Below are 15,052 nucleotides of genomic sequence, written 5' to 3'. Positions count from 1 at the left end.
GAGTATTATTGTAAAAGTGAAATTTTCTATTGTTTAATCAAAATCCCTATCTATTCTGACGCGTTATAATTTTATTAATTATTATTTACATATGTCAAGAATACGTGTTTAACTTACATTAGTACAGTTCTACGTACGAATACGTATATTTTAAATTATATTTTTATATTTTTCTTTTTACAAGATTTATCAGCAGACATAAGAAATATTTGTTTTATTGCAAATACGTGTATCATAGGTTTATGATAACTATGCATGTATATTGCTTGTAAGTAGCACTTACTCAGCCTTACAGTTTTTTATAGTCTTCAAATGCGATATTCGGCGATTTGTGCGAAAAAATATGTGATACTTGAAGCGATGCACAGCCCAGAAATGGTTTTAGTTATTTAGAATAGCGAATTCATAAACTCTTTATAAAAATATGTCTCTTATTTAACAGTGTAATTTTGCAGTGTTTATGTTACTGCAATTTATAAATTGTTTTAAACTTATAGTGCTGATGAAACTTCAGCATTTACAAATAAATTATTTGTTTCTTTAACTGTCATTGAAAAACTTTATCTAATTGATTGATATGAATTGTGTACCAAAATATAATACACTTTCATTTCAATTAATAATTTTCATGCAGTTAACTTAGTTTAGTGACATTGTCATTCTTATTAATAGTAGCACCCATATTCATTGTTCAAAACATTATTTCAGTGTTGCAGTACATAATGCACAATGTGTGCCTCTTGTTTTGCAAATAAAAATAATTATTTTCGTTCAGCCTTTGAACTGAGTCTTGACAAGAATTCCATTGCCTGGTTGTCTCCTTTTCTTTGCTCCAATGCTTGAATTATATCAGTACCTAAACACAAAATACAAAAAAGAGTTTTTTAAAAGTAGCTTATTGCTAATTACAGGAAACAATAAAAAGTAGTAGAGTCATTAGAAAAAATAGAATCAAAAACACACTTCTTTTTGTTGGACGTGAAAGTTTCAGATGAATTTGATTAAGAGATTCTATTCCTTGTTCTGGTCCCGTTTCAGGAATTTCATTGAATGGTAGAAAGGCCTCAGCTAAGAATCTGGATTTGAAAAAGTCCTTGTCCTTCAATTCGAAGGCTATTATTGCATCTTCAGTTGCCCTTTGTTCCATACTTAGAGGACTGAAAACGTTTGTATTACTTATATCATGTTCAGTGTAAACAATACTAATATTAAACTATTGTTTTGTAATGTATTATATAAAATGTTTGTATGTGGGTAAACCTAATACAGATTCAACTTTATTAGTCTTCTTTAATAGAAGATTGGGTGCAATCTTCTCAAGTATATTAATTAATTTATTTATAACGTTTATGTAGGTATTTATTTGATCTTTATTTTGATACACAGCCTATTTTTTTCTAGAGTTCCTTAACAGTTTGTTCTTAGATGAGATCAAAAGATATGTTGAGGATAAACTCACAGTGGTTTTCAGTAACCAATTAATTTTAATCTAACTAGGGAACACCAGGAACGTATTCATAAATAATACATACTAGGTTGTTGAATAAGTTTTATTGAATAACCTATTGTATACTTTTCAAAAAGGCTGAGTTATTACTTACATGTTGAAGATTTCATCGAATAGTGGATACAAGTTTTCTTTCTGCACATGAGTTTTCGGCAGTTTTACGTCAGCGAACTTTTCCTCCGGAAGTAGCCTTACTTTTACATATGAGTCACATGTGCCTGAAAAATAGAAAAAAGTCAGATTTCGGGGCGTTCTTCTAAAACACCAAAGGACCCCAATATGGACTCATGCACGGTGAAGGTGACTATCATTGTTGTCGATGGGTCTCCTATCTACGAGGTTCCACGGTTTCATCGTTTCATCTGTATTTATAGTAACATCTAGGAAAGTCTATTTTACGCGGTGATAAATTTAATTATTATTAATTATTCTTCGTAATGGATCGAGGAACCTTATAGAGGTTTGCATCACTCATGACAAGTCCCAAGTTTTCAAGTCACGAGAATCGTTATATGCTCTAAATACTCGTACATTGTCTAGCTACAATATAACGTAACAGAAACGCGGATAACGGCTGTGTCATGCAAGTCTGAAAATCTAATAATCATGAGGGCAGGCAATTTAATGAGAGATTTTACTGGAATTGTGATGAGGAAGAGCGTGTCTTTACATCCACATTTACATACTTGTCTTTTCTTTCAGTCTTTGTTTAGATTTTGTATGAAGATTGCGCTTGAGAGTAGACACCTTGCCTATAAAATTGCCTACAAAATCGAAAGAAAATGTCATTCTCCACGTCGCGAACCACTCGCTCATTCCCGTCATAGACCGGTTAAACAGGCAATGAAAGAACATTAATGGGCAACAAAAAATTAAAATTTCGTTTAATTTGCGTTCAAATGTAAACAAGATGAAAGTCTTTCGCATTTTTTTGCGCGTACTAGTACCTTTTTCTTTAGTTACTACCATAATACATACAAGGTGATCTTGTAACGTGATCAGTGCGTCTTCTGTTAGTTCAAGGACATATCTATAGTTGAGGATTATAGACTGGCTACATCAGCCCTAAACTACTCGAGATATCACCTTCCTAACCGACTCATCGTTTGTACAAATAAGTTTCTCATTTGCAAACTTTATCGCAAGAGTCACTTTATAAGAATCGCCCTGTATGAAACAAGAAATGTCCATTACCTAATATCTCAATGCCAGCAATCGTGCAATTCCTAAGCTACGGTTTAGACTTAAGGTTCTTCAAAGAAGAAGGCATTGGGTTCTGTTTTGCTTACCGTTGCTGTCTGCTGGTCGCAACTTCCTTGCATTGAGGATTTGAATATTCAACGAGTTATCGACAAATTGTGCTTTGACGGTGATTTGTCCGTACTCGGATTCCTCTATTTCGTTTTGCTCCTTGATACGTTCTTGATGGTAACGATGTATCAACTTTGCAGTTTCTAATCCATGCAGCTCCAAAAGGTATTCGATTTTTTCCAAGACTTTCACGGTCGAGGATTCGTCAGTTCCGATGTTAAAGAATCGAACAAGAGTATGAAGAGTACGATGGAGATTCGAGTAGAATGATGGCGGTCTTCTTTTCTATAAAACAAAGGTTCTTTGATATTATAAAGTAAATCTAATAAAGTAAGATCGCTAGAGAAAAGTCTATGTACAAGTACCTCCAGGTTGTTATGTACTAATTGGTACAACGTGTCGGACATAATTTCCCAAATTACAAGGAGAACCCTCTCGAAGTTGTCCTCGTTAAGATTGTCGTGCAATGTTGTTAAATTACTATCTAAGTATTGCAAGAGCCGATCCATAGCATTGCTGGTCGTGTCTATCAACTCTGCGCCCTCCATGAGGTACCTAAATTCCAATAAAAATATTAATGCATTGATTGCATCTGTGATAAGTACACTTAAGTTTGGCAAAGTCATTACCTGTTCATAGCGGGAGTCATTTTATTCGCAACAACTTGCAACAACTCTATGATCTTATTTTTCACCATGTCAGTGGCATTGTCGATGATCAGCTGAAGTGTCTGTTTGCAACGAATTGCCTCATCTTGGGTCTTTTTTTCTGCCAACAAGTCCACAATTTCTTGAAGCCCTAAATCGTTGGCCAAAGGTGCAATAGATGTCCTGATGTAGTCGATATTGTTGATTGCAAAACACCAAGCTGTGGATACGAAAAACTTTCTCTCGTACACGCTGCTCTCGGACAGTTGCTCCAACTCTGTGGTCAGCTCCGCCTTTTTCGCCATCTTGTCCGCGTACGCCATTGAACACTTGCAGATGTCCTGTAATGCAACAACGCGATGTATTTATAAGAAGACTTTCAGAAATCAAAGTGTACAAAAATGAAAAAAGGACGAAAGCTTGGCAGAAGTAGCTGTCGGTGACTTACGTCTATAATTTTTCCTATGAAAGTGTAGGACCCCTCTACGTCGGGCCAGGCCAGCTGTGACCAAAACACTTTGATTTGGTAGAAGATCGTTAATGTATCCACCGCACTTGAACTATATTGGACGCTGTTATCGACAGCCTGCAACGTGTCGAACTCGACTGCTCTGTCAATTCGTTTCAGCGCCTTGTAGACAGCGATGTCGAGCCAGTGTGCCACACCGGCCCTGAACCACTCGTAGTAACTTTGCACCTTCATGTTTTCCAGTTGCCACTCGGCACATAGAACTCGTCCGAGACTAAAAACAAGATACTGCTATGCAAACAAATAACAGTTTCATGACCAATAGTTTTGAAACATTCAATGACAATCCTTCAATAATGTATCGACTCTTAAGTATTATATTGGATCAAACATGTGTCGAATTGTTGTTGGTTTAGTAAGTTGTTGGATTCGACGATATTGCAGCTTCGTAAAAGTTGGAGGAGACGTTAATACCGACGGTACGACACATTGGCTTATGTCTTAATACGTGTACTACGAACAATAAACTTAACTGGATGTCAACACGACAGTATTCAACAACAGTATTCTGACTTACACGGCGTATCTCTGCAGGGAAAGATAGAGCTCGAACAACGTTGTTCCCAAGCTCAGTTCAACGTCTGTGTTGTTAATCTCAATTCTCTTCAATCTACCACAAATGTCTTCGGTAATCACCATGCACATATCGCTGATTATATTTTGGTACTTCATGTAAAGTGTTCTAGCGTATGGGAAGTTTATTCGTCTGAAATTAAAGAGTTCCAATTGATCGATTTATAAATCAATTATCTTTAAATTGTTCCCGATGGTTCTTACCTGATGAACAGTTTATCATAGTTATCAATGGCACTCTGTAGGTCAGCTCGTATCAGTTGGATCATTTTGATGTGGTATTTCAACGCTTCCTCGTCGGAATCGCTTTCTGGGAAGTTGTGACTCAATATATGATCGATCCTAAAATAAATATAGTTCGTTGTTGTGTAATACATATCGACTACGAAGTACTTTATAAATATTTTTAAATAGAAGTGTTAACAACGTGTGAGTACCATTCGGCGGCACCTTGTTCAACCGTGTATTCCAAAGCTTGGAGAACACTTGGCCTTTCATCTGGGTCCGGGAACCATGGATACATTTTGGCGGGAAATAAATTTACGTCTTCGGGCACTTTAAGGCACGATATGGACGACAGTATCCTAGAACGATACATTTCAGACGATCGATTCTTGAATCGATTCTCGAATCGTTTTAGAGAGAAATAATATTCACCCCAAAATCGCGGATAACTGCGTCATAGTGTTCTTGTCACCTGGCACTAGCCTCCTAATTTTACGTAAACTGTTTAGACACGAGTACACAATTTTTTTCGTAGCGTCCCAGAAGAGTCTGGTCTCGTCTAAAGAGAACAAATCGCTCTCTATGGGCCTCAAGAGCTCTATCATCAGCTTATTGAACACGATGAAGTTCAGCGGATGTTCCTGGTGAATCCTCGCGTATTCGATCCACTGGGCCAGCGTGACGTTCCTGGCCCTCAAGCCACGTTGCGCGCTATGCTGAAGAAGGAGAACTTCAGCCGGTGCTGACCATCGTTCGCACCAGCAGTACTTCTCTATCTTCTCGGTCTCAATTTCGTGCAACAGTAATACCCTGATCAGGTGTCTGTGCTCCTGCGCTGCGACTTGCGTGTTGTGCTCCGCGCTGAAAGCCAATCTCAGCTTTACAACGCCACGGCGCTTCGACTTGTTCTTTTTCTCCAAGGAGTACCACATTGTGTGCCCCGTGGTGGGTATATCCTGGAATTGTTTGCGGGAAGGACGTTCAGTTGAACTGTTTCAAGCTTCGTACACTTGAAAGGCATTGTTGGTTCACAAGTCTGAAGAGTTTTAACTTTAATCATGGTGTTTTTTTTTTTTTTTTTTTTACGATTTCAGTTCTCTTCAACGTAACCCCCTCTTCAAGACTAATGAACAGACATGTACAAAGTGGATCTGATTTTACAATACTATCGAAAGATCTTGATTGCGTATCTATTAACCTATCGATACCCCCCGCCCCCCATTGACAATTGCAACCCTCAGAAATTATTAAGAGAAGGGGGTATATCATTTACAAGTTTCCACAAAATGAATTGACCGCTCAAGGCTACCGAGATGGCGCTACTATCTGATAGCCAATGATTTCCAATATGGCCGCTCCGCGGGTAAGTTGTTGGACGATACAAAGTTGAGTAAATTCGATTTAAAATGGGTGAAAGTGATGTCTCGTATTATCGTAAACTGTATTTCAGGTTAAGTGGTATTCTTTATTCCTACTGTGATGTAAATTTTATTATTTCATAATACTTTAACGATACACTGGACTTTCTAGATGCTCGATATACTATCTTCTATACTTTCGTGAAAGTAGTTGCGTTTGGCGTGATTCAGAGGGAAAGAAGCGGCCTTGGCCGGTCAATTGATATTGTTCCGACCTAATCGTGTATCTCGAATAGTTCGAGATCATCCCTTATGCGAGAGACGATTAAAGTACGACAGCTGTTGATCGTTTCGTACCTTCAAAGGTATTCGACAACGTCCGATAAATTCGTTGTCATGGCTGCCAGTGGTGGCTGTAACCGCGATCTCCTTTGCGAGCTTCACCAATCCTCTCACACCCTTTACGTCCTTGACCTTGCTCATCTTCTCGGGCACCGTCTCGGCAGCATCGAAGTCCCTTTAATTAAAAGAACAACGTTCAAACGTTCGAACTAAAAAAAATAGTCGGAGAGCAACGAATCGAAAGAAATTACATCAACTTTATTCGTTACTTGAAACTTTGAGAATCTTAATTAATTTGGTAAGGAACGATTAATTTTGTAGCGTCGAATGAAGGTTTCAATCGTAACTCTAACATTATCCGAGACATCGAGTTCTCCAATTTTTGACTCGCCCTTTTAAAAATTAAAAATAAAAATTTTCTTATTCTTAATACAATTTAATCGCGAGAGTTTTACCAACCGATTCATGAGATTTTTCTAACGATGATGAGATCAAATACAACATCGTTTAAATCGTTTTTAATTGCTATGCAACTGAATATTAAGCGCCAATTTTAGTATTAACTGTCGAATATTGTTCAGAAGTTATTCAAAGCTGTCGAATAAAATTACAGTTACAGTCGAAATCTGTTTTCAACACTAGAGTTAATTATTGTTCTTCGCGAGTAACGGATAAAGATGAAGCAACTTTATGCGATACTTTATCTAAATAATGTTTTTAACCAGTTAATGTTCAACTCTGATTTCGAAGACTTACCAGACTTCTAGGAACAGTATGTCGTTTTCTGGGTCCTCCAGAGGTCTGCAATAAAGACCGATTAGGATTACGTTAATTTTAAATTAAACACGTTCAATGTCTCCATGAAAGTTTCCACGATAAGAGTCAAAGCTGTTTTGACACATGTATACTAGGTTGCTCGATAAATTTTGTCGTTCGATAAAACTTATTGAACAGTACTATTCAATGTAGTACTGAATAACACTCAATAAAACTCAATATAATTATTGAACAGTACTGTTCAATAAGTTTTAATGTAGTACTGAATAAAAGTCAATAAAACTCAATAAAATTTAATAAAATTTAATAAAACTGAATAAAACTCAATAAAACTTATTGAACAGTACTATATTGAACAGTACTGTTCAATAAGTTTTAATGTAATACTGAATAAAACTCAATAAAACTTTTAATGTAGTACTGAATAAAACTCAATAAAACTTATTGAACGGTACTGTTCAAGTTTAACAGTAAGTTTACTGTTCAACAGTACTGTTCATAAGTTTTAACGTAGTACTGAATAAAACTTAATAAAACTTTGAATGCAGTACTGAATAAAACTCAATAAAACTTATTGAACAGTACTACGTTGAACAGTACTGTTCAATAAGTTTTATCGAACGACAAAACTTATTGAACAAACAAATTTATCGAACGACAAAACTTATTGAGCAACCTATTATACGAGGAACACCTTAATATACTGGAATCTATCGGTAATTCTAGTGTTAAGCAGACAGTAAAAAGAGTTCTCGGATGCTAATTATTACGTAAGTACATTTAGTGTCGCTTTTAGGTAAGATTCGTAGAACCTTAAAAGTCTCACGAGACCTCGTTTGGACAGCGCTGACTTAGTTGTTAAACCCTAAAACTAGCTGTAGTGAACGAACGACTATTTGTATCGTATAGTCTACGAATGTTTCGAAAGTGAAAAGAAAAAAGACGAATTAATTTACGAATATAATCAATTTTCTATCTCGATGGTTGTCATTGAACATTACAGGCAAAAGCTTCGTTAATAATCGAGTAACATTGAAAAGATATTCAAAACGGATCCAATGACCCCTTTGTAAGTTTTATTAGTGTTAACGAACGTGTCTCTCTTTATTGACAATTTAAACTCACAGTTCGAAGTGCTCCTCCCACACTGGACAAAGGGTGGACGTTTTCACGGCAGTGTTGTACCTTCTCGTTGGTGCTGACTCGAGGTAAAGGGCACAGAAGGGATCACTCTTCCCATTGGAGTCTTTCGACACGAGTTCCTTGGCCTCGATCACTTCGACGTTCAAGTGCATCTCCGGCGGCTGTGTGAATTACACGCATACTTTTCTAACTGACAATGACGTCCATTTGTCGATTTTTTTTTTTGGCGACATTCTCACCTCCAGGTTCCTCGTTTCCTCCAGAACCCTTTGGTGCGTCTCGCTGTCGACTTTGAACGCATTCTGCAGGTGATTCAGGAGAGCTTCTTGGCCACACTCGTTCGATACGTCGTAACCGATTTGATGTTGGGTCATGTAGACCAGAGCGGTATAGAGCTCCTCGATCTGTGGACAATACCCAGGACATCCAAAACCAATTAAATCATTCCGACGACTTCTGAAGCTCTCTAAACATGGAAATTACATTCAACGGGACAGTAAATGTTTAATTCAATTCTACTCGTAATCGTGGGTAATACATTTATCTCGAATCTCGTTCGAAGAATTCGTGAACCTAAAAGGGCCGTCAGGGAATAGCGTTTCGAGCTCGAAGATCGGGTAATCCCTTGTTGGAAGAACTCTTCTGAACGTGTCAACGATATTTTTGAAGTTTCTCCTTACCCTCGTGATAATTCGTAATTGGTTTGTCGATAAATGCAATCTGATTGCGTCATTTGTAATTGTAGCGTTTGATAGCAATGCACACCGATAGCATACGAACGACCAATTAGAAATAGGCCATCTTGATATGTTCGCTATTGTAAATAACAGAAAATGTCGCTAACGAAAGTTGTACGACCTCGTGGAAGATACAACACATTGGTAGTAGTTTCTTCGAGAGTGTAGGGGTAGAGTAGATACGAAGGTCGATATTGTTTGTTTTTTTTTTAAACGGAACGTTTAGTTTGTTACGGTAGAATTCGATAGAGTAGTATACATTTAGAATAGAATTGGTAAGGTACGTGTAGCCTAACATCAATCATTTTCGAGATATTCGGCTCTCGGTGTAGCGTTGATACACTGCGTATTGTTTGTTTACATCCGAGGCGATGCGGCGGGCACGTGACATTTTTTTAAATGACTTTATTATGCAAGTGCAGAGATACAGATACATGAATATAAAGCAAATAAAAACAAAAGTATACGAGGTATTTACCAAGTGTGATGCAGCTGGAACGTTGTTATTTAAACCCAACCTCAATACAACAGAACAATTCGAAGGTTACAAAATGCTTAAGTAGATTGAACGATGAATAAAGTTAGCGGCTACTAAGTAATACAAGTGTCAACCGAGAAGAATAAACATTTCGATCGATTTTATATCGAAGCGATGTACGCTTTGTAAATAGAGCGGATCCTTCGAGTTCTAATAGATTCGGTAAATAACTTTGCAACATTAACAATGAAAATTGAGCTTGTAGCTATTGTCAAATCTGTGTAGACCTTTTGCGCTCGGCCAGTACACGCGTACTGAGATTTTAGTCGTTCTTGGTGCAGTGCTCACGGTTCAAAGTTCTTTGTTCGACACGTGTTCCGATCGAGTAAACAATTCCAGAGAAAAAGACACGGCGGTATAATCTTATTTACGTTTTCCTTTGCTTAGAATGCTATTTAAAGAGTACTCTATTTCGAATAAAAAAAATTTTCGACAATTCCCAAACGAGTCGTGAACTCGATAACGGAGCAACACATCGAATTTATTTATTTAAAGAAAGTGGAACGTTCGCAAGCTCGAGGTTTCCGGGTTTGAACGTTGGAAATGTATGAACGATTCGCATTCGAATATTTTAATCGAAGACGAGCAGTAGCGACAGCGTTCAATTGTTCGAGAATAAAGGGAATTCTGTTTCCACGAATAGCGTGGGTCATACGTGACCCGAGCCGGGACACAACCTCTATCCGGTTAGAAATAATTGCGCCGGTCACGTTAAAAACAATCCGTCGACGTAATGTATCACCGAAGATCGACTCACCGTCATAGCCTGAAGCAGAGTGTTTATTCTGCGCTCGATTTCCGCTTTGGGAACCCCGCGGAAAGTGTTCCTCCCCCGATTCAGGGTGGCCACCCCCACGAGTGGACTCATGCTCACCATTTTCAACTCACTGACGCGATCTTGTCATTTCACTAGTACTTTGTCCCGCGATCACTTCGCGAAACGGGAGCTACGTTAGAAAGGTGCATTCCACTTGTTCGTCACCGGATGCATCGACTCGTACGATTCTTCGACCGGGCCGTTCGAAGGAGAACACTTTCGTCGGAAAGAACACGGTAGGTAGTGGTCAGGTGGTTTCATGCAAAACCGCCTGGTACACGCGAGGGATCTAGAGCACCGCGACGAAGACACGCGGACGCATCGCGTAGAAAAAGTAGAAGCTGTTAGTTGAGAACAATGACGTTCACGCAGCAGCACTCGCGGCCTCGATCGGGGAAACCCGAGATCTTCCTCTTACTGACACTTCCGCCCTCGTGCCGCAACGAAGACACTTAACCCTCGGACCGGGATCTTTCACAACACCAACATCCCTGTTAACTATATCGCGGTTGCTTCTGTTTTCTTTTTTTTTCCTCTCTCTCTCCAAGATTTACAACTATTGTTCAAACGATTGCTTGGGTATCACAGCCGCCGGTGGAATCTCAGGTTTACACTTTTTGGAGCAAAGTTGATTAACGTGATCGGTGTAGCACTAGTATATAGAAAATATCGAACACGTTAATCTGCTTTAATATATATATACATACATACATACATATATACATATATATATATAATTTATATATAATTTAATGTAATTTTTCAGTTACATTTTTTATTTATGTGCACTGTGTTTTTCTATTTATTATCTGATCGAGTACAATGAATACACAGACCCGTTCAGAAGCTACGCTAATAGTCTGCCGGAAAAATGTGTCCAAGGAATACCTTATTTCTCAACCCGATAACTTTGGTGTTGTCGCTCGAATTATAGCGCAAACAGTCCGGTAGCTCGAGAATCCACAACAAACGTGAACGCGTTTCTGGAAACGTTACAGACGCGACGAATCGCGCACCACCCGAAAAAAGAATAACATCGCGATAGATGCTTGCACTTCGTCGGTCGAAGTTGAACTTCCATGGTAACCGCGACCTTTCTTATCGAGGCTACGCATACTGATTCAGTTACGCGTATGCATAATCGAAGAAAGGCGAACATGCGACCGAAACCGATCGCAGCGACGCGTGTATTGGCGGAAACACATTCGGGACTCGTGTAAAGTCGATTTCGAATGAAATTTTGAAGTTACGATGGTGAGAATTGGTTCATGTAAAGTAGTTTTAATGATACACTATTATCGATCGAAGACGTCTCGTTCGAAGCCTCGAGAGTGTTATTAATACTAGATGAACAATATTTTAACTGTTTATGGTAATCGAGAGCTAACTCCTACTCTACCTTTCAGTTACTGTGTTATCACTCTATCTTTGGTGATATCTACTCTCTTATCGATCGAAGACGTCTCGTTCGAAGTCTCGAGAGTGTTATTAATACTAGATGAACAATATTTTAACTGTTTATGGTAATCGAGAGCTAACTCCTACTCTACCTTCCAGTTACTGTGTTGTCACTCTATCTTTGGTGATATCTACTCTCTTATCGATCGAAGACGTCTCGTTCGAAGCCTCGAGAGTGTTATTAATACTAGATGAACAATATTTTAACTGTTTATGGTGATCGAGAGCTAAACTCCTACTCTACCTTCGAGTTACTCTGTTATTCTATCTTTGGTCTTTAGGGACTTGAAAGATCATAATCGAAGAAACTTGTGATCAAAACTCATTTTAGCGACGTATATATTGGCAGAAAAATATTTGGGATTCGTGTAAAGTTGATTTCGAAGAAAATTTTGAAGTCTCTAAAGTCTTATTAATTACAAAATGAACGTTACATAGTTCAATAGCTTATGGTTATCGAGAGCTGACTTCAATTGTACTTCTCGGTTACTGTGTCACCCTATCTATTCAAAGATCAGCCCTGAAGGGAATGTGTGTTTTATTCGTACAAAATCTAACCCATCGAACAAGAAGGTACCTCGCACGGTTCATTTTTACTATTCACGGTTACTATGACCAATTACTTTCAACATTATTCGTTTGCTAAGTGACCAACCCTTCTCCTTGTTGGTACAGTACCACGAACGAGTTTCTCGTACAAATATCGAGTTTTTAACGCAATTGTGGTTGCATTTCACATTTACATGTAATATATATTTTTCTATTTATTTTCTGATCGAGTACAATGAGTACACAGATTCGTCCTTGGTCATCGAAGATTACTCACGGAGGAGTATATATTCAAATGTCATTGTACTCGCCTAACATTCTATTCACTTTGTACGAAAATATTACCATGCGTAAAAATTGATTATTTTTTATCGGAAGAAAGACCCTAACTAATGACATTTAGGGTTCTGCGATAACAGATTCGTGCAAGCCTAGACGCCATGTTGAAGATAGTCGTAACAGCCCTAAGTATTCATACCTAACCTCTGTCTAACGATAGCCTATTTTCGCATTGTTTGAATTCCCGCGTCTAATTTGAGACCGACCTTGGAATATTTAAAATACACTTTTTTCTCAATTCCCTCTTACGCAAGGCACTTTGCTCGCCCTGCTCTTCGTTTATCAGGCAAGCGTCTAAAGTTACTCTTTTTTTAGCGTCTTCGGACGCACCCGATCAACCGCTCCGCAAGAACGAGAGGAACGTGGCGACGTCTCACCGAAATAGTTGATTACACGCCACTTGCTGGGAAAAAGTAGTTCATTGGAAAATATCAAAACGGGATCGTTCACGGTGGAATAGAATCTCGACGAATTTTAAGTTTCGTACAATTCTCTGGAAATTTGATCGGGTGTACTGCGCAGACGTACGCGTACACAGAGAAAAATGGATTTAGATCACTGGGTCACCGAGCAATACGAAAATGATCGTTTATCGTGCACCAATTGTTCTTCAGAGCAGTGGTGGATGTTGTTAACAAATCCCACACGATTTAATACAAGTTTCCGCAAAAGTGATATCAAACGGTTGCGTTCGAGCAGAAACGTGAAGATCGAAAATCAGTTCAGATCAACGGGTCAATGGTGAACGCGAAATGTGGGCCATATACTTCAGCATCGGCAGACATTGGCGAATGCGGCTGCCAAGAGCAATTGACTCTGACAATGAGATTCCATTTATTTGTACACATTTCGCTATTTTGAACAGCATTGACCCCTTAATTGGTACTACGAGGACGGAAAGGTTGAGCGTCGACCAATCGAAACCAGGGCATTTATAACCAGTGATGACTCCTTTTTCTGAAGTCTCGAAGCGGATATCACATACCGGATAACTTGTCCGACGATGTCCAGGAAAAGAAATATTGGTTCTGTTGGGTTGTTCGGGAAGTCATTTCGTTTGTTTCGGTGACACGATGAAATGAAACACGATTTTTTTTAGACTGTATAAACATTTGATTAAATTGTATATTCTCCGTTTTGGAAAACGAAATCACTTTCCGAACAACCCAATACTATCATTTTATCCAACTTTAATACTGTTTTTGGGTTTCAGATATTCCTATTAGAATTCGAATGTATTTTGCCAGGGTTCGATTCCAATTGCAAGTATTACATTTTTCAGGTACTCGTTGTGATTCGAAGCGTTATATATGGAAAGCAAGAATTTTCGTACGAGAACTTCTCTCGTAAAGAAAAAAAAAAAATAGTGTGCAGAGAAATGGAAGAGAGACTAGGAGGCGTGGCTCAACGAAATAGGTGGGGGTAGCCTCGCAATAGCTTTGAGAGGCCAGAAGGTTTATTGTAATAAATCTTGAACAAAATGTAAAATTGCGAATATTGAAGCAACACTTTTGTATAATTTTCCTGTTTCCAAATTTAAAGATGGACGCGTTTATAAAATAAAATAAGTGACTTATATAAGTGTACTTAACACTAGATTTACCAACGAGTCAAAATGACTGATTTCGACTGTTTTTAGGAAGAAATTTATTTTAAATTCGATACGAGTTTATTTTATTCTATACATATAATCCATCTCATAAGTTTCTCTTTTGCTTCGATCATCGATATTCCTGAGACACGTATGAGAAATTAGTATACAAAAATCTATCGGTAGTTCTACTGTTAAAACGACGGTAAGAAAAATGTTAAGTTACCTACATTTTTCTACATTCAAAATTTCCTTTCGCGCCTCCCTTTTTGAATTATTAGATCCTCTCGAGTTGAAAAACCTAGCTCCAATGTATCGTTCTAATATTTACTCGTACATTTGCAACGTTTGTCCATTTCTTGGATTATTAGATCCCTCGAGTTGTAAAACCTAGCTCCAATGTATCGTTCTAATATTTACTCGTACATTTGCAACGTTTGTCCATTTCTTGGATTATTAGATCCTTCGAATTGCAAAACACAGCTCCAATGTATCGTTCTAATATTTACTCGTACATTTGCAACGTTTGTCCATTTCTTGGATTATTGGATACCTCGAGTTGCAAAACACAGCTCCAATGTATCGTTCTAATTTACCTGTACATTTGCAAT

At 38.1% G+C, this 15,052-nt stretch overlaps 1 protein-coding gene across 10 annotated transcripts in view; it reads right to left on the bottom strand.

Annotated features, from left to right (window-relative positions):
* Nucleotides 1-122: 122 nt before the first annotated feature.
* Nucleotides 123-15,052, bottom strand: part of Stac (C2 and C2B_Munc13-like domain-containing protein staccato) — a 49,498-nt gene continuing 34,568 nt past the window's right edge. For 5 of the 10 annotated variants that reach the window (XM_076321453.1, XM_076321433.1, XM_076321460.1 and 2 more), the window contains 16 exons: nt 8,652-8,816; nt 8,395-8,573; nt 7,249-7,293; nt 6,508-6,667; nt 5,225-5,748; nt 5,005-5,151; nt 4,772-4,909; nt 4,512-4,700; nt 3,914-4,208; nt 3,448-3,806; nt 3,184-3,373; nt 2,797-3,103; nt 2,194-2,271; nt 1,602-1,725; nt 964-1,157; nt 123-856 (listed from right to left, as the gene is read on the bottom strand). In XM_076321453.1, the coding sequence (XP_076177568.1) occupies nt 762-856; nt 964-1,157; nt 1,602-1,725; nt 2,194-2,271; nt 2,797-3,103; nt 3,184-3,373; nt 3,448-3,806; nt 3,914-4,208; nt 4,512-4,700; nt 4,772-4,909; nt 5,005-5,151; nt 5,225-5,748; nt 6,508-6,667; nt 7,249-7,293; nt 8,395-8,573; nt 8,652-8,816 (3,189 nt within the window). In that variant the 3' untranslated portion in view covers nt 123-761. Of the gene's footprint in view, nt 857-963; nt 1,158-1,601; nt 1,726-2,193; nt 2,272-2,485; nt 2,675-2,796; nt 3,104-3,183; nt 3,374-3,447; nt 3,807-3,913; nt 4,209-4,511; nt 4,701-4,771; nt 4,910-5,004; nt 5,152-5,224; nt 5,749-6,507; nt 6,668-7,248; nt 7,294-8,394; nt 8,574-8,651; nt 8,817-10,444; nt 11,157-15,052 lie in introns of those variants that run through there. The other 5 variants (XM_076321444.1, XM_076321505.1, XM_076321482.1 and 2 more) reach the window with 4 other exon arrangements.

The sequence above is a fragment of the Ptiloglossa arizonensis genome, chromosome 1, assembly GCF_051014685.1.
Source record: "Ptiloglossa arizonensis isolate GNS036 chromosome 1, iyPtiAriz1_principal, whole genome shotgun sequence".
In the NCBI taxonomy this organism is placed as follows: Eukaryota; Metazoa; Arthropoda; class Insecta; order Hymenoptera; family Colletidae; genus Ptiloglossa; species Ptiloglossa arizonensis.
This window is presented reverse-complemented; position numbering and strand designations above follow the sequence as displayed.